The sequence below is a fragment of the Nannobrachium achirus genome (assembly GCF_963921795.1).
Source record: "Nannobrachium achirus genome assembly, chromosome: 21".
Taxonomy (NCBI): Eukaryota; Metazoa; Chordata; class Actinopteri; order Myctophiformes; family Myctophidae; genus Nannobrachium; species Nannobrachium achirus.
The window spans coordinates 21,752,783-21,773,186 of record NC_137828.1 but is presented as its reverse complement, the minus strand read 5'-3'; the positions used below and the strand labels follow the sequence as shown (position 1 = coordinate 21,773,186).

At 43.7% G+C, this 20,404-nt stretch overlaps 1 protein-coding gene across 1 annotated transcript in view; it reads left to right on the top strand.

Annotated features, from left to right (window-relative positions):
* LOC308307102 (double-stranded RNA-specific editase B2-like) overlaps positions 1-20,404 on the top strand; it is a gene marked incomplete at both ends in the record, with an annotated part of 332,552 nt that overhangs the window by 295,119 nt on the left and 17,029 nt on the right. Inside the window, 2 exons of the mRNA XM_080752237.1 lie at positions 3,407-3,578; positions 15,439-15,620. Of these exons, the coding sequence (XP_080608363.1) occupies positions 3,407-3,578; positions 15,439-15,620 (354 nt within the window). The remainder of the gene's footprint in view (positions 1-3,406; positions 3,579-15,438; positions 15,621-20,404) is intronic.

The following is a 20,404-nucleotide window of genomic DNA, read 5'->3' as shown; positions in this document are numbered from 1 at the left end:
TGACCAGAGCATATGGTCTTCAACAGAGGGACAGGGATCCCCAGAGGATTCTCAGAGTTACAGGGTTAGCTGAAAATAACAGATCAGATCTACATGGGAGCTTGTAGATCGGCTATTATTGGTAAAGAAGTTTGTTCTTAAATCTGCCGCCTTACACGTTTATAAACGTTCTATTTTGCCCAGCTATCTACCGCCTTACACGTTACTGTACGTTCTACCGTTTTTGGCCACTGGGGGGCACTGTTCACTAATATATGAGACAGCAATGTGTTCACAGCTCTTTGGGCAGCCTGTGATGCTGATAAAAAATTATAAAAATGTTATTCATGTAATCAGCTTTCTGCACACCTTCTTCAAGATGGCTGCCAAAATGGCCACCATCCACATGCTGTAATTGTTTGTGTGTGTTAATCTAAAAATAGATTTTTCTTGGGGTTGATTATATTTTTCTGCCAACTGCAAGGGGGCAATGGACATCTTCTGAGAGCTTATTTTTTTTCAAAAAATGTTTAATTTTTTTTTTTTTTTCATTTTAATTTTTTGTAAAAAGCCGGGCAGTACTAAGATAGATTTTTTTTTAACCCTTGGCAGGCATTGTGTTAAAGGTGATACACCATGCATTTAAAAAGTATTTATGTCCCCCCCCCCCCCCCCCCCAAAAAAAATCTTTTTGAAAAAAAAGAAATGTTTTGAAAAAAGTTTTTTATATATTTTTTTATTTATGATGACGTCACAATCGGCAGATGACGTCACAATCGCCAGCAAATCTGGATAGCCTGTTTTGAGAACCCGTGGGATACTTTTAACCTTCGCCTTCTCAAAACCATGAGAAAGACACAACGGTCAGAAATGGGACTTTGTGAGGATAGAAGGTGCTAGTGGGACCCCAAAAAAAGATTTTAAAATAGGAAAAGTGAAATTTCATGGTGTATCACCTTTAAGGGGAAAAAAGAGAAGACCAAGTATTGACAATAACCTCCCTCTAGATGTGAGGTCATCGAGACGCCACCACTAACCAACAAGTGTCGTCACATACCCACATACCCAGCACAGATCCAAATACATGCACGGTCTGCTGGCACACAAGTAGGCCATATATGGCTACGAGTGCACAGGGCGTAAGTTGGCACCTCGACAGAGTGCGGTCTAGTTACTTGCACCAGCAGAGTGCGCAAGTACTGCGTTCGGCTGCGTATGCACTGTAAGTAGGTAGGTAGCTGTGTGTGTTTAAGCCCGTAGCCCAATCGGGACCAGCATTTCTGGCAACGTCATCATTAACAGCCAATGAGGGACCAGCATTCCTGGTGATACCAGTGGTGAGCGCGCCTCATGACGCGCTAGTTGGCACCTCGACAGAATACAGTTCTGTTTACTTTGCAGCCAATAGTCAGTAACAGAGGAGACAATTTGAAAGACAATGGACAAAATATACCTAAAATCATAACGAAAGATTACATCTAGTCCTCAGATACACCATATATGGGCTTGCCGTCATAGTTTTATTTATTATTTTAATAAAACTGTGGTTATAGATGAAAGGAACAGACAAACTTGAAAACTAAACATTTGTAGCTGTTTAATCATTCCCTCCACACATGAATGGAAGAGGCTTGTCCTCTGGCAAAGCTTTGCACTGGCCTTCTCTTGGTCATTAAACCTTTCCTAAGGTACATTAGCCTTCTTGTACCCATTATAAAATGACTCATTACTCTGTACTCTAGTCTGTCTGCTGCTCTTCATACTTAAGGTTAGTCCAGACCTTGGAAAGTCATAGCAGAGAGAGAGAGAGAGAGAGAGAGAGAGAGAGAGAGAGAGAGAGAGAGAGAGAGAGAGAGAGAGAGAGAGAGAGAGATTTGGCAGACACCAATCTACATGCAGTGAGTGGAGGGCTATGTCTAATATTTTCTAGGCTTAATCACTGTGACAGATGTTGTTGCTCTTGGGTGAAAATCTTATATGCTATAACTGACAATAGACGATCTACAAGCTCACAACGCAATTGCTGTGAGCTTAATGTACTTTTGTTGTACACTATTGTATGATGAAGTAGGCCCTAATAGGGCATTCATTTACAAATAAACACGAAAAGGTTGAAATATGGATATTTCTGCCTGACAGCAACGATCTAGGTGACCAAACACAGGAACTGATGTGATCATTGAAGATCCAGAGCTTTTTAGGATCAACGCTCCAAAATGAGGCATCATTTGTTACATTAAACCAACAGTTATGGAACTACGACTTATTTACAAATTGATATAATTACCAAGTACTTGTATAACAAATGAATAACTGTGAATTAAATTGAATCCTAAATATTATGACAACGTTATTTGAAAAGTTATTTTAGGGTTAGCTTTTTTTCTCTTTTCTTTTCTTTTCTGTGGCTAAATGAATCCAATTTTCCAATTAGCATGTTCCTTCGTTAGTGTGAAATTTGAAAAGGTCACCAGCTGCTCTAATTATTTTTAGAGCAAAAGATGTGAAACATGTGCCAAATGGTGTTTTTTGTTCTCCGAGAGTACTGCTACACGTATCCCACAATGCACTGCAGGTGCATTTCCTTTGTGTGTGCAGAGACAAAGAAAGTTTAGGTTTCTCCCTTCAAAAAAAGGAAGACGTCGATAACGAATACTTTCTCAAATTCCACTCTAATCAGACAACATTAGTCTGGCACATCCAGTGGTGGACAAAGTACTTAAAGGGATAGTTCATCCCAAAGTGATTACTCACCTCATTTATTTTTATTTGTATTCCTAAGCCAATAAGCCAATAATTTGATGACCAGCAGTGGTTCCCTATGGAGACACAAAGAGCCTGCTTTGTTCCCTATGGACTATGGCAGTGTTTCTCAAATGGGGGTACGTGTACCCCTAGGGGTACTCAGAGGTACTACAGGGGGTACTTGAGAGAAAATGGAAAGTGGAAACATTTATTTTACTGTTATGTTTAATGATAAAACATTGACATATGTATGTGAACGTACTGCCCTGTAAAGATTTTTGACTAGCACAGCTCTTACTGAATAGAAAACAATAGGCACATTTTTGATGTCAGTATTTTCTCATCAAAATGTTGTTGTCGATTAAAGGTGGTACTTGAGGGGGTACTTGGATTCAGCAATCAGGAAAAGGGGGTACTGAAGCCCAAAAAGTTTGAGAACCACTGGACTATGGAATATCAGGAGACTGAGTCTCCTCATATTATTGGCTTAGGAAAAAGTCTCCATGGGGTGAGTAATGGAGAAGTCATTTTGGGGGTGAACTACTCCTTTAACCTTATTACTTAAAGTGAAAGTATACTCCTGGTCAAATATTACTCAACTGCAAGTGAAAGTTGCGCCGTCAAATTTGTACTTGCATTAAAAGTATACAGTAGACATGTTTTGCTATTCTTGCATTGACAGTGCACAGCTGCAGACACCTGATGAGGAAGCACCACCACAGTCACCTGCGGACCAAGATCGAGTCGGGTGAGGGGACGGTGCCGGTGCGGGGCCGGGGCCCGGCCCAGACCTGGGACGGGATCCTGCAAGGAGAGCAGCTCATCACCATGTCCTGCACGGACAAGATCACAAGGTCAGTCATACTGCTGGCCAGGGGCGTCACAAGGGGGGGAAGTGGGACTAAGTTACTATAGGGCCCAAGGTGGAGGGGCCTTAATTATTTTATACTTTCGCTATTGAAAAATAGCAGATATACAAGCTCACAGCGCGATTCAGAGTGCCGCGCTGGTGGATCTAATAGAGGGCCTTGTATATGTTAAAGTAAACATCAAGAAAGGTCACATGATGATAGGAAGGATTCATTTTATTAGAAGAGTTTAGCTATCTTATGAAAAGGAAATACTCTATCTGAGTCTGTCTGATATTTACTCACGTGACGTGTGTGTGGTGTGTGTGTGTGTGTGTGTGTGTGTGTGTGTGTGTGTGTGTGTGTGTGTGTGTGTGTGTGTGTGTGTGTGTGTGTGTGTGTGTGTGTGTGTGTGTGTGTGTGTGTGTGTGAGAGAGAGAGAGAGAGAGAGAGGGAGCACTTGTGTCTGTACAAGCAGTGGATATCACTGTTGTAGACCAGCCTTTTTCTGGCTTACGGTTAAAAATGTCTGTAATGAACGCGTGCGTGCGTGCGTGCGTGCGTGCGTGCGTGCGTGCGTGCGCGCGTGACTGTGACCACATACAGACCTCTCGGGTCCCTGCCTCCCTCCCATGGCGCTCACATTAATCTCATGACCTTTCACACACTCTGACATTTACAATACACAAAACAAAATGTTGTACGTACAGCATTTTTAAAGGACATGCTTAAGCTTAGCTCAACATTTCCTTACCTCAGTGCTTCTCAAACTTTTTTTCATGTCACCGACCCCCAAATGAATACTGTTTTCAGGGGTGTCGCACCAAATTCTGGGCCCTGGGTACAAGGATTCCCTCACATTTTGTGCTTTAACTATTGCAAAATAGCAGATATACAAGCTCACAGCGCGGCACTGAGTGCCGCGCTGCGAGCTTGTAGATCTGCTATTTTGAAAAACCTATGTTTCTATGTCAGTGGTGCTCAAACCTTTTCATGTGAAGGACCTCCAAAATTATATGTATTTGGCCACGGACCCCCATCTCAAAACATTTAGTTCCAGGGACCCCCCAGAAGCAAAATTTGAGTTACAAATGTTCGCTTAAAAAGTACATTATATTCAAAGATTTGCACACATTTTCATGACTTTTCAAAAATAGCAGATCTACAAGCTCACAGCGCGGCACTCTGTGCTGCCCTGTGAGTTTGTATGGTTTCATGTGGATGTTACCATGGCGGTGAAGCCGGTGATGCATGCGCAGTACAGGCGGCGGTATCAGTGATGTCAAAATTCTGGGCACCGTTTCACCCGTTTATGCCCATATACAGTTAAACTTATTTTGATGCTTTATTAATCATCAATTGTAACTGTAATTGTAATTTTGCCCTCAGGTCTAAATGGGTTAAACAAGGCTGGTTAACTCATAGGGTGCAAATGACGTCTCATGATGTATTTTTTCGGCCGCCGCTAGGGGGCGCAATTTTTATTTTTTTATTATTTTTATTTTTATTTTGAAAGAAATTGCAAAAAATGCTGAGATTACCAATTAGGTTTGTGTGTGTGCATGTGTCCGTGTGTCCGTGTGCCCGTGTGCCCCCTTGTGGTTGTGTGAGAAAACACACTCCTCTGATCCAGCATCATGTACTGTATATAGATTCATTTTGCTGCAACTCTGGAAGCGTTTGTCCAATTGAGAAAATTCTTTTTTTCCACTGAATCACAAAGACTGTGTCTGTTTGCGTGATCTATCAGTGCCCCCCCCCCCCCCCCCCCCCCCCCCAACAAAAACAAATGCTTGGGCCTGTTTTGCCATCTGTCATCCAATGAGATGACGGTAGTAAAGACAGAGAAAGAGAAAGAAAGTCGGTCTCTTCATAATCGCGGCTGATGACACTGCTGTGCCAACTAGCTAGCTTGTTTCTCGAGTGCGTCAAATCTGCCAGCTCTTTCTCTTGCTCTTTACCGTCATCAACCCTACAGACTCTGTCTTAAAGGGATCCCTGGCTAATACGACAAATATGCCTTAATACATTATAATTGTCCTCTATAACTACAATGTAAAATTAAAAACACCTTAAATATTTTATTTCTTCTAGAGCTAATCTTTCACTCAATAGGGGAAATACCTGTCGCAAGTTGATGATGTCATAAATGTCATGTGTGATCTATCCCTATGGAATTTATGGCATGCATGTGAAAATAAAACAAACGTAATACTTCCTATGGTTAATATGAGCATCGATTCAATATTTCAAATGTGTTTTTTGCACATGCATGCCATAAATTCCATAGGGATAGATCACACATGACATTTATGACATCATCAACTTGCGACAGGCATTTCCCCTATTGAGTGAAAGATTAGCTATTTCTAGAAGAAATACAATATTTAAGGTGTTTTTAATTTTACATTGTAGTTATAGAGGACAATTATAATGTATTAAGGCATATTTGTCGTATTAGCCAGGGATCCTTTTAAGCCCTTTGCACACAGGCGCGTTTATCCGCACGGATAAAACGGACAATTTTTTTTTTTTAAAGAAAACAAAGATTCTCTACGACCTCATGCACACCGGATCCGAATTAGCCGTGCGACGAGTGGCTGCGGCCATGCGTCTTTTTGTCGATCGAACCCAGTTCGATTTGTGCGTCTTGTCGCATGCGGTAAAAAACTCATCACTCCTTTTATGACTCCTTTTGGGATCCGCAGCGCCGATTCCGCACAGCATTGCACACCGAATCCAATGCGTTTTATTCATGCAGCAAACGAAAAAAAAAAAAAAAAAACAACGGTCCTGTGTGCAAAGGGCTTTACTCGAACATCGCATCACTCAAAACTCAAACCTCAAACTCATCGAGACTTGGGTCATCGTCTGGGTGATCTAAATTGCGATATCGCCCGCCGTTGGTCTGCCATGACTGGGCCTGTCTGCCCAGATACTGAAGCTGTGAATCTCTCTCTGTCCGAGTGTCACACGGTGCCAACTGAGCCATACCAGACCGCAGCTGAGACACTGTTGTGTCTGTCTGACGGACGCACCCACGCCCACACAGACACACACACACACACACACACACACACACACACACACACACACACACACACACACACACACACACACACACACACAAGCACGGTGGAGGAGAGCCAGTGACAGAGAGATATATAGAGAAATGAAGAGAAAGAGAAAGGAAGAGTGTGTGTGTGTGTGTGTGTGTGTGTGTGTGTGCGTGCGTGCGTGCGTGCGTGCGTGCATGCGTGCGTGTGTGCGTGCGTGCGTGCGTGCATGCGTACGTGTGTGTGTGTGTGTGTGTGTGTGTGTGTGTGCGTGAGTGTGTATGGTGGGGGGTCTGAACCCTCTTCTCCTGTGGAGAAGCTGTTAATTTGACCAATTTGATTCAGTTGGCCGAGGCTGGAGACGTTCGCGATTACATCTGCCCAGGTCACAAACTGAGGTGAAAGCAATTACTTTCCAAAAAAATAGAGTGACAGGGATGGAGCAAGGGACACCACACTTTCCTTTCATCCATCCATCCATCCATCCATCCATCTATCCATCCATCCACCCACCCCCCACCCTACTCTACTTCTCTTTCTCCATTCCTTTGTCAGGCAGGTCAGTGTAGACCAGGGGTCTTCAACGTTTTCAGGCCAAGGACCCCTTAGTCGAGAGAGAGATGAAGCAGGGACCCCCACAACCCATAGATACATTGTTTACACAGTTTCATCGTTTGACAGCACAATCATCAGTGTGTTTTGGATTCATTCAGTCAATTAGTTTTTTCAGATATTTGACCACTGAACCGTCAACACTTGACTTTTCACTATGTACTTAGTCTGCTCTTTTTCTCCTCTACACCAAACCTCTTTGCAGAAAATAGCTGATCTACAAGCTCACAACGTCTCACAGGCGTTGTAAGCTTAGATTGGTTATTGTTGGCTAAAGTTCTCAGAATATGGAGGCTTAGGGTTCAAGTGGTTAATATAAAAAAGGAGAAAAAAACCCTATCACCCAAAGATTTGGAGGACCCCCTGTAGTAACTCTGAGGACCCCCTGTTGGAGACCCTTTGGATAGGCGATAGTGACGATGTATTGCAGTGAATAATGGTGCGAATTGGTCACTGAGGGCCAGGACATCAAGGTCAGGTTGTAGCACAGGCAGGGGCGTCGCACCAAATTCTGGGCCCCGAGTACAAGGGTTCACTGTGGGGCCCCTGTGCTTTAACTATTGAAAAATAGCAGATATACAAGCTCACAGCGCGGCACCGAGTGCCGCGCTGCGAGCTTGTAGATCTGCTATTTTTGAAAAATCATGAAAATCTTTGAATATTTCAAATCCTTCTAAGGTTTTTTGAAAAATCTATGTTTCGATGTCAGTGGAGCTCAAACCTTTTCATGTGAAGGACCCCCAAAATGATATGTATTTGGCCACGGACCCCCATCTCAAAATATTTAGTACCAGGGACCCCCAGAAGCAATATTTGAGTTAGAAATGTTCTCTTAAAAAATACATATATTCAAAGATTTTCACACATTTTCACAACTTTTCAAAAATAGCAGATCTACAAGCTCGCAGCGCGGCACTCGGTGCCGCGCTGTGAGTAAAGATCTGCTATTTTTCAATAGCTAAAGTTACTAGGGCCCCTCCACCTTGGGCCCCGGTAACTCAGTCCCACTTTCCTACCCCTTGTGACGCCCCTGAGCACAGGCATCTAAGAGCATGCAGCCCATTCCCATGGTGTCACTTTACAGCAGGGTTCCCCAATTAGTTTTCCCCAAGGGCCGAATCATGTCTAGGCTACCAAGCCGAGGGCCACAACATTGCAGGGGGCGACGGTGGCGTTCCCGCTACTCCAGCGACTGCGACAGTTCAGATATCGTCGTTGTCGGGTGAACATCTTGTATGTCCAAAACCATTCGTTTTGCATTTATCATTTTAAAAAATATTTAAACCAGTGAAAACAGCCGATCTACAAGCACGTTGTGTGCTTGTAGATCTGCTGTTTTCACTACTTTTGTGCGACGGCCTTGTATGATTTGCGAAAGAACGTACAAATTTGGAGATACGAGATTTCCACCCGACAACAACGATATACTAGTGTTGTTGCTGCTCTTAGACCACCAGTATTACTGGGGTTGGTGTGGGCCAGACAGTAGCCCCCCGCGGGCCGCAAATGGCCCGGGGGCCGCCTATTGGGGAACCCTGCTTTACAGCCTCCGTTCCTCTGCCTTCAGGCCTCCACACAGCACTGTATCGTGGCCAATATGTCGACTTTATCTACTGCGTTTTATATTATTATCATCATCATATCTATTTAAAAGGCATTATCATATCTTCAATTTAATGTACTGCCCTATGAATTCAGCAGTCGCCGCCATCAACATTAATGTACCTCTCATTGTTGTTTTTACTTGATGGTCAGTGCCGGCAGCGCAGCGCAGCGCACGCTCCTGAGTGGCCACGGCTAATATTAGATTAAACCCATCGTTGTGTTTTTATTTAAGCAGCGGCCTCTAAATATCTTTCGTATCTCTGTGATCGCTGCCACTCCGCCACAGGCTTTATATGTAGATGAAGGCATTTTAGTGTAGCGGTCGGTGTTTACTGATCTCCAAGGCAGCAGGGAGGAGAAAGAGAGAAGTGGAGGGGAGGGATGGAGAGAGAGAGACAAGAAAGGAAAGAGATGGAGAGAGAGAGAGAGAGAGAGAGAGAGAGAGAGAGAGAGAGAGAGAGAGAACTCACCCCCGTGTCGCCTCTTTTTAAATTTACACACCCAGGCCAGATGGCTGTCTTTTCTTGCATGAGATTAGAAGATGTCTCTAATTCACGCCGGTCGCTCTTCTGGGTAAATTAATATTCCAGGCTAAAATTATTTCAGTTTTTTGGGCAGAGAGCTGGGCGGTGATGGGGGGTGGGGGGGATGATGGCAGAGGAAGAGGAGGGTGTTCGCCAACCAGGGGCGTCACAAGGGGGGGGGGGGGGGGGGATGGGACTGAGTTACTAGGGCCCAAGGTGGAGGGGCCTTAATTATGTTATATTTTACCTATTGAAAAATAGCAGATCTACAAGCTCGCAAATCTTTGAATATATGTATTCTTTAAGCGAACATTTGTAACTCAAATTTTGCTTCTGGGGGGTCCCTGGAACTGTGGCCAAATACATGTCATTTTGGGGGTCCTTCACATGAAAAGGTTTGAGCACCACTGACATATAGAAACATAGGTTTTTCAAAAAAAAAAAAAAAAAAAAACCTTAGAAGGATTTGAAATATTCAAAGACTTGCACAAATTGTCAAGATTTTTCAAAATTAGCAGATCTACAGGCTCACAGCGCGGCACTCGGTGCCGCGCTGTGAGCTTGTATATCTGCTATTTTTCAATAGTTGAAGCACAAAATAGTTAAAGCTAATGGGGGGGCCCGCAGTGAATCCTTGTACCCTGCAGGGCCCAGAATTTGGTGCGACACCCCTGTCGCCAACAGACCTCCTTTTCTTTTTGTCTGAGAGGCAAGGACAGATCTCTGCGACAGATTGCAGGTAGAAAAACACACGGCCGGCTGCGAGAGAGAGCTCCCCGTTTAGCGATTCCTGGAAAGCCGTCGGCGATGTTAATTGACTGCTCGGTGGAAAAGCAAAAAGAAGCCGTTATGACTGATTATTAGTCATGAAAGGGGGAGGAACACGGGACGCGAGGCAGGACGGGACGGAGGGAGGGGGATCATCACACCCCTTTATAATTGCATCCATGATAAAGAGACATTGATTAACTCTCAAATACCTGGAACGCGCCCGAGTCGCGTTAGATTTTAACCACTTTAACCATTATTTTATGCTTTAACTTTAGAAAAATAGCAGATATACAAGCTCACAGCGCGGCACCGAGTGCCGCGCTGCGAGCTTGTAGATCTGCTATTTTTGAAAAATCGTGAAAATGAGTGCAAGTCTTTGAATATCTTTGACCCGATCTTTGACCCGACTTCTAAATCCTTCCTCTAAATCATGCTGTTCTCAAACTTTTTCATGTCAAGGACCCCCAAAATTACAGGTATTTGGCCACGGACCCCCATCTCAAAATATGTTGTTCCAGGGACCACCCAGAAGCAAATATTTGAGTTACAAATGTTCGCTTTTAAGTAGATATATTCAAAGACTTGCAAAAAAAATCATGATTTTTCAAAAATAGCAGATCTACAAGCTCGCAGCGCGGCACTCGGTGCCACGCTGTGAGCTTGTATATCTGCTATTTTTCAATGGTTAAAGTAGTCAATAATCCTAGGCCTAAATGGGTTAACAAAGAGAACAATGATGTTAAAAATTAGCGGCATAATGCTGTGCCTCCTTGATTATGCTTCCCGTAAGTTCATTAGCCAAATGCACGGGGGAGTGAACAGCAACATGTCTTACTTGAGTAAAAGTATCAATGCTGCAATAGGCCTATAATAATACTTGGTTACAAGTAAAAGTCCGGAATTCAAAATTTACTTGAGTAAAGGTACAAAGGTATTGGCATCAAACTTATAGAGTAAAGTAGAAAGTACTCATTATGCAGAATGTCCCGTTTTAAAAGTATGCATTACATTTGCGACGCATTGTGAGCTTGTAGATCGGCTATTTTCAAATGGCGGAGATGTATAGTTGAAGTGGGTAATGTATTTGTTTTGTAATAATAATCAAAATCTACAAAGTAACTTGTAACTAAAGTTTTCATATAATTCTAGCGGAGTAAAAGTACAATGTTTGCCTCTGAGATGTAGTGGAGTAGAAGTAAAAGTACTGAAAACAGTAGTAATGTAAAGTACACATACCTCATACCAAAGAATTAAGTAGAGTACTTGAGTAAATGTACTAGTTACTTTACACCACTGCATACAGGTTCATAGGAGATGTACTGTATGCTTGGCTCTACCACCTGTTTGTTCTCTTTCTGTGCTCTCTCTCTCTCTCTCTCTCTCTCTCTCTCTCTCTCTCTCTCTCTCTCTCTCTCTCTCTCTCTCTGAAGGGCAGAAACCATAATAAACACATTAATTTATATATTTTTTTATTTTTTTATATCAGCTGGCCTGGTTCTGGATATAATATAAAGCAAGTGGTTCTCAACCTTTTTCTGCATCAGTGCCCACTTGGAAATCTTTAAAAGATGTTTTGCCAATGACCGTGTCCAGACTGTCCACAGAGAATGCCCTTTGAGCTGAGCAGCGCTTTGGATATCATGTCCATAGCATGATGCCCTCACTGTTCCAACCTATCAACTGAGGTGCTCACTGCTCAAAAGTCCTCTCATCTGCGTGATTAGCACAAATAGCTGAAACAACGGTAAACATGGACTTCTCATGGTTTTGATTGATTGATTGATTGATTATTTTATTAGACAGAAATGGAGAACAGTACAAGTATAGTCAATACAATAGAAATGCAGTACAGTACAAGTACAGTTAAACACTCTGCCTAAAAAGAACATCCCAAAGAAGTCCTTTTACGGTCTTTTTTACGTTGGAAGTCCTTGGTATTCAATTCATGGACATAACAAATAGCAAGCAAAGAAAGCATTCAATAATATCATAGTTATAAAAACACTATGGATAGGGGAAACAAGGGGGTGGGGCTAAGGTAAGGGGGGGGTGCTCACTTCTTGCCTGTCTATGGGAGAAGTGATAACTACCTCCACCTCTGGCCTCCTGAAAGATGAGTTTTCGGGGCAGTTTTGAAGGATGCCAGCGAGCTACATGTTTTAAGGGAGGTAGTCAAGGAATTCCACACCTGGGTGGCAGTGTTGTAGAAGGAGAATTTACCCATATTTGTCTTATGGGTTTGTGTTATCAGATCATTGTGTGCGCTCCCTCTGGTGTTGTGGCTGTGGCTGTCAGATATGCGGGTACTGAAGGGATGGAGGGCAGATTTGCATTGACTATTTTGAAAGTCAATCCCATTTTTAGTTGTTTAACCCTGTCTTCAACGCTGAGCCAACTTAGGCTAGCAAAATGGTTGTTGTAGTAACGATTCAACTCAGGTTGTAAATTTACCGGCACCCTGGGCGCTGCACCCAAAAACGCAGCACGGCGAGAGCACTGAAGCGCGATGGTTCCTTTACAATAGAAATAAACGGAAGACTGTGTATGTGTTCTCTGACACGGCCCCTAAAGGCTGCAGCTCAGCGTTAGCAAAATCCCTTGGTGGAAGGCGTCCTGAACAATCATGGTGGCGACTGCCGTGGTCCTGGATGCCACAGTGCTCTTAAAGGAGTAGTTCACCCCCAAAATTAATTTGTTTTTATTGACTAGTAAGACACCTGAGGGTGATATGCGACCTCAGGGTGACATGCAACCTCACCCTAAAGGGCGAGGTCGCGCCAATTCTTGGCCATCTGGCCAATTCTTGGTCATCTGGCCAACCACAGCGTTTCTCTGATGATTCTAGTTGTTATCATTCTGGGGGGAGTTTGTTCATGTTTTTGTGAGGATATCAACCCTAGGAGACACGGGGAGAACACGCCAACCCAACCTAGGGTGTGAGCGATAGGGCCTTTCTGTGTGGAGTTTGCCTAAACATGGAGATGTGGTACAGAATGACTCATATATGGGCATAAAAAGTATGTTATGTGACATCACTTCCTGTACAGACAGTCAGACAGACAGCAATTGACTCCGGCCTAACAATGGCTACTGTCTATGACGATAGTTCCATATGACATGATGGACTGGACTATCTCCATATATAGTGTTATCCACATCTCCATGTTAGGCCAAACGGGTTCGCTCCATCTCTCCATGTATAGGTCCAAATGCCCGACGTTGAGCTTGACAACGAAACGTTCTTAACACAGCCGCCCCCATATTTACTTTAGAAAATATGTTAAATTCTAAGAACGTTTCGAGTACCGGTTTGATACAAGAGCGAATAAGCACTACACTTCTGGAATCATGTGCGTCGACTTAAAGTTGGATCCAGGCCTAATAACTTTATCTGGCCGCCCCGTTGCCACCTCCTTGTTACATTTTCTTTTCTCCAGGTGGATGGACATTCTTTCATGGACATCCTTTCATAGGTGATCTAAGTCCAGCCACCCGTATCATATCGGAGGAGGATGCCGCACATTGTACCTCATCCACCCTTTCTTCTCTCTCCTTTTGGTATCTTTATCCTCCTCCTTTTTTTTCTTTTTTATTCTTCTCTTTTTTTGTCTTTCTTAGTCTTCTCCTTTTGGTATCTTTATCCTCCTTCTCCTTTTTTTGTCTTTCTTAGTCTTGTGTATCCTTCTCTTTTGGCTACTGTCTATGACGGTAGTCCCATATGACATGATGGACTGGACTATCTCCATATATAGTGTTATCCACATTTTGTGTAGCCGCCCCGTACAGGAAGTGATGTCACAACTCGCTGACATCACACTGACATCACAGAGGTTACGGAAGGACACTCATGCGACACGGTTCTTCAGAGTATATGCGACCTTCGGTCGCAATTACTCACGCCATGGAGACTTGAGATCAATAATATTTTTTAGGTTTTGACGCATTCCTAAGACAAAAATGCCATTACAATAAATCTACCCCCATTGATTCCGAATGCCGAAATGCATTTCGGTCCCCATCCGGAAACAATGGGGGTACATTTACTATACTAATTTCTTTTGTCTTAGGAATGTGACAAATACATTTTTTGTATTGATCTCAAGTCTCCATGGCATGAGTAATCAATAGAAAAAAAGTCATTTTGGGGATGAACTGAGAAATAACACACACAATGATGTTGTGCGTCCATGAGTGACCGTGCTTTGACCTTGTTGTTGGAGGGGGGAAGGGGTGTGAGTGTGTGTGTGTGCACGGGCGTGTGCGTGCGCGCGCGCGCGTGTGTGTGTCTGTCCGTCCGTCCGTCCGTCCGTCCAGCAAGTGGTTGCTAACTCATCACGTCCCATTCTGAGATAGGGATCAAATTGTCTCCACCTGTCATTGACGCTCTGTTGTCTCCCCCCCCCCTCCTCTTCTCCTGCTCCTCTCCATGCTATTCTTTCATCTTCCTTCCCCTGTCCTCCCATCCTCCCACCTCTCCTTTCACCACCACCTGTTCCATCTCACTCCGGCAGGGGCGTCACAAGGGAGGGGGGGGGGGGTGGGGGGGGGGGGGGGGGGGGGGGGGGAGGAGGGGGACTGAGTTACTAGGGCCCAAGGTGGATCCTTAATTATGTTATACTTTAGCTACTGAAAAATAGCAGATATACAAGCTCACAGCGAGCACCGATTGCCACGCTGCAAGCTGTAGATTTGCTATTTTTGAAAAGTCGTGCAAATCTTTGAATATATGTATTTTTTAGGCGAACATTTTAAAATCAAATTTTGTTTCTGGGGGGTCCCTGGAACTAAATATTTTGAGATTTTTGAGAATATTTTGAGAATACATATCATTTTGGGGGTCCTTCACAGTTTGAGCACCACTGACATAGAAACATAGGTTTTTAAAAAAACCTTAGAAGGATTTGAAATATTCAAAAGACTTGCACAAATCTCGCAGCGCGGCACTCGGTTCCACGCTGTGAGCTTGTATATCTGCTATTTTTCAATAGTTAAAGCACAAAATAATGCGTAATAATGCGTTCCCAGTCTAAATGGGTTAAACCCCCTCCCCCTATGAAGAACATTCATAGGGGGCACAATCCTTGTACCCAGGGCCCAGAATTTGGTGTGACACCCCTGCACTCCGGCCCCCCCCAAATCCTTCCTTCCCTTCGCTTTAATTTCACAAACTCCTAATCCTCTCTCTCTCTCTTTCTCTCTCTCTCTCTCTCTCTCTCTCTCTCTCTCTCTCTCTCTCTCTCTCTCTGTCTCTCTCTCTCTCTCTCTGTCTCTCTGTCTCTCTGTCTCTCTCTCTCTCAGATGGAACATCCTGGGACTGCAGGGGGCACTGCTGAGCCACTTTGTGGGGCCGGTCTACCTGCACAGTGTGACGGTGGGCAGCCTGCGCCACACGGGGCACCTGGCCAGGGTGCTGAGTCAGAGGCAGGAACGCCTGGGTCCTCTGCCCGCCTCCTACCGACGCCACCAGCCTCTCCTGAGCGGTAGGGAGACATGCAGGGCAGTCACACTCACACAGTAGAGCAGTGGTTCCCAAAATGGGTCAGGACCGCAGGGGGCCAGTTGGCCGGATTTAACATGAAGCAAACACGGAACTGAAAGTTCCCATGTTTGGCCGCTATGTTGCGCTGTTCTGGTACCAAAAGCAATATGTTCTCCATAGGATTCCATTCATTTCCCCCCAAACTTTTACATTAGACGTTCTTACTTTAATAAGCTTTGTCATAAAAATGTTATGGTTCCTGTCGCTAGTTTAAAGCCTTGTCTCAATCACCATGAAAATATGGTCCCATTTATTTTATGATTGATGTAGGAGGGGCTTGTGATCATAGGCTTGTGATGATTCTTCTTTGTGTGCTTTATTTTCGGCAAGGCTTAACACATTTACCCAAGTGTCCCTGCTGCCAATATAGCATTCCTTGGGTACCATTAAAACAATGATGGCGAACCCCCATACAAGGGCAAAAAAGCTTAATTTTCGCTCTGATAGAAACCAATGGGTCAAGTGACGGTTCCCACCGTCCATATTTTTTACAGTCTATGGTCGGGACCCTTCTACTCAGGGACGTGCTGGCCATTGGGAAAAGCGGGACAACTCCCGAACAGCCGGTTCATTCCCGGGCCGGTCCAGGCCGGCCATTAGGAAAAAAAAATAATATAAAATGTTGGCCTTCGTTCCATTTTGGAGCTGGGCGGCAAACAAAGTAAATTGTCACTGTTGGGCAGAAACCTTGTATCTCCAAGTTTCAAATTTATAAATTTTTCGCAAAACATAGCCCTGCTTTATCATACAAGGCTGTTGCACAAAAGTAGTGAAAACAGCAGATCTACAAGCACACAACGCCTCGCGATGCGAGATCTGCTGTTTTCACTAGTTTAAATCATTTTAAAAATGATAAATATAAAACAAACGGTTTTGGACATACAAGGTTACCACCCGACAACGACGAAATATAACTCATGTACAGTAATTGGCCCACTGGCTTGTCACTTGTCATGATCTGAAATGGCAAATCTTTGAGTAGCAGCAGCGCTATAGAGAGAGATCTCTATCTATAGCGCAATGAGGGCCTCTCCAACTCTTTTTCCCGGGCTGAATCAGGGGCCCAGCATGTCCCTGCTTCTACTCCTTCTATTATTACTTCCGACTGTGGACTTTGGATGTATGGCGATGAATAACATCTGAAAAACCCAATACATCCAACCATCTGAGAATCTGAGACAGTGCATCAGGAGTCTGATCTAAGGCAGATGTAGCCGATGTCGAGCAGTGGAGCTGTGATAACACGCAGAACATCTGGAGAACACACAATCATAAAAGGAAGAACAAACTCCACGAAAACAAGAAAATACTTTTCTTTTCCATTTTGTCCAAAATTGCATTAGACTTGAGGATGATGCATTCAGCACATGTTACATGTACGGTACTGTACAGTACACCTTCCACATGTTATACATAGATACAATACGTATATATATATGTTACAGTATGTTTGGGTAACTCAGGACGTTCATTGTAAGAGCGCTTGTTTTGTCGTTCACCACACACTAATCACCACCAGATGGCGACGACAGCCATTCACTAGTGCAGGCGCTGACGTCACTCGTTTGCGACTCTCTTTCTTTATTTACTAGCCTAGCTCGGCGGTGTTTAGCCATTAGCTTAGCCATTAGCTTACTATGAGCGTTTATCGTGGGCTTGCCCAGGCCTTACGGCCTGGGCATAAATATAACGATTGCATTCACCACGGCTTCGTAACTCGCGCGGCGCTCCGCCGGCCGCGCGGCCCTGGCCTTCGCGCCGCTTGCAATGTCGTGGACAATCGAGCGGCTCCTCCTGGAGGACGTTGTTGTGGCGACCGCTTGTTCCGCCCCGTACCGCACCACGAGTGCTCCGTTTCTCGACCGTACTGTTTCTCTAACAAACCGTGACATATATACACACACACGCACGCACACGCACGCACGCACGCACGTACGCACGCACGCACACACACACGCACGCACGCACACGCACACGCACATGCACACAGACACACACACACACACACACACACACACACACACACACACACACATTATACTGTACATATCAATCAAAAAAGACAGTAGAAAACCTCACACTGGACTTCAAGAAGGTTGACTTCTGTTATAAATGCTTGTTTTGAGTGGTCTTGTTTAATATTGTAATATTTTGAGACATGGATATTTTTGATTTTCATGAGCTGTATGCCATAAAAATCAAAATGAAAAAGAACATATTTTTGAATATTTCTCTACAATGTAGCTAGAACATGAAAGTTTCTATTTTTAATTAAATTATGGGAAATAATGAACCTTTCCAAAACAAAATTGATGGATCTGTATACCGTTAGTGCCTATTGAGATTGGCAGATTTCACCCAGGTTTCTTTTTTTTATCTCACTCATGTCACTTTGTCTGCTGACCTAACTCAGCAACGAAATAAACAGAACATAAACAAACATAGAAATAAAACAATTCAGAGGAGGCAAGCAGTGATCACCCCATGATGTGCACTGCAATGTCGTTTCAAATGCGCTACATTGTAGGTGCTTTTTTGAGAGTGAAAAAATAAGAAGACACCTGTGACATGTGTAATTTTGGCAGGTTGCTCCAGAAAATGTGCCGATCTCAACAGGCACTAACGGTATATACTGTATATTAGTCACGTCACTCCAGCTTTCAAACGGAACACTATTATGCCTCCTATTCTCAGTGACTCTGTGAAGGGCATGTACGTTCTTCGTGGGGCTGAGTTGCAGGGGACTGCTCCGGGTAATTGGGTGCCATGAGGATGAATATTTTGTGAGGCCTGTCCTCATCAAGATTGATAATTGTGCTGAATTGTCCTCTGGGCGAAAATGATAGCCACAAGGAATCTATCATTGAACGTGAGGCCGCGGTTTCTGCAAACACCACGGGAGGCATTTTTCATGATCAAAGTGGCTTTGAGAACAGAGTTAACTGTTCATTCGACTGGCAACAGCGTTTTTAAATCGAATGAAGTAGATAATATAGAATGCAATTAACTCATTTAGTGCTGATCCCGAGAATACTCGTGAAAAGTAATAGAGTATCTGCAGTGCCAATCCCGAGTATACTCGGGGAAAAGTAATATATTACTGTAACGGCGAGTACATTACCGAGAAGAATGGCCGCGGGTCCGGAGACGAAATCCGTCGCTGATTTCGCATCATCACGGCTCCACGAGCACAAAATAGTCCCATCCATAACATTGAGGTGGACAGGGGATCTCATCTTTAATGTCCATTATCTCAAAACTACACTTTAGAAGCTAGGATGGAGGCAGATGCTCGCTTATGTTACACAATGATAAAAGCTCCGGTCGGCCATTACACAACTCACGTGGAGAACGATCGGTTCCGGCACACGATCCGATGACGTCAGACCGGAAGTGATTGCGTGGTGGACTTCTGGCCTTCAAAATAAGATAACGGCGGTGATGCCAGCCTGAAGGTGGCATCGTGGACTTTATAATCCGTTAATTTCAGGGGCACTAAATGAGTTAATATGAGAGCTTCCATTATAGAATGCAGTTAATATGAGATCTTTAAAAAAGCATGCACAACAGTAGTTGTCACTGTCTGTTGTGTTTCTAGCTAAATGTTTCATGAGAGAAAGTAAACAGTTTGTGTCATTATTCTGGGTAACTTGGTTGGTAGACCTTTCGACCACAAGGTCATGGGTTCGATCCCGGGCACCGCTAACTCAGCCCATGAGTAGCACAGCTTGCATGGATGCGGCAGGTCGGTAAGTACCGGGAGCTGATTCTAGGTGTTGGCAGGTCGGTAAGTACCGGGAGCTGATTCTAGGTCAGGGGTGGGCAACTTTGATGATGGCGAGGGCCACTATATTTCCACCTTCACTCCAGAGGGCCACATTGCATATTGCTACGTACTACTTTGTCATTCTAGTATCGCATACAATAGAAGCAAAAATAGCAGATCTACAAGCTCAAAAACGCATCGCGCTGCGATGCGTTTTGAGCTTGTAGATCGGCTATTTTTGCTTCTTTTGAATTGGAATCCTGAATTATAATTTTTGTATTGGAATCCTGAAATGTAACATTTGATTTAATTTCAAATGCATTTAGTTATATACTCATGTTAACTTTATGAACCTAAATACAAAAATATTTGACATGGAAAAAAATACATTTTAATACTACTATACTTGTCATTAAGCTACTAATATAGACTGACAGAATTAAAGCAGGTCATGTTTGGAATTGTAACAGCTGAAATCAATTATAATATCAGTATTCCGGTATTAACCTGCATTAAGTGAAGGTGAGGGCCGCATGTTGGCCTCCGGGCCGCCAGTTGCCCATGTATGTTCTAGGTGTTGCCATCCATGCATGTCCCAGGGCTCTAGCGTATTGAAATGAGGACGGTGAAGTCAACTCAGCAGACCTTTTGTCCTATGTGGCCCCAGTGTGTAAAGTATCTAAGTACATTTACTTAAGTACTGTACTTAAGTACAATTTTGAGGTATTTGTACTTTACTTCAGTATGTCCAATTTCCAATACTTTTACTTCTACTCCACATCTCGGATCCAAATATTGTACGTTTACTCCACTACAATTATTTGAAAACTTTAGTTATTAGTTACTTTGCAGATATAAGTGATTATATTATAAAACATGCGTTAATCACTTTAGCCCTGTTTTATACCTAGGCTATTTAAAAAATAGCCGATCTACAAGCTCAGAATGCGACGCGTTCT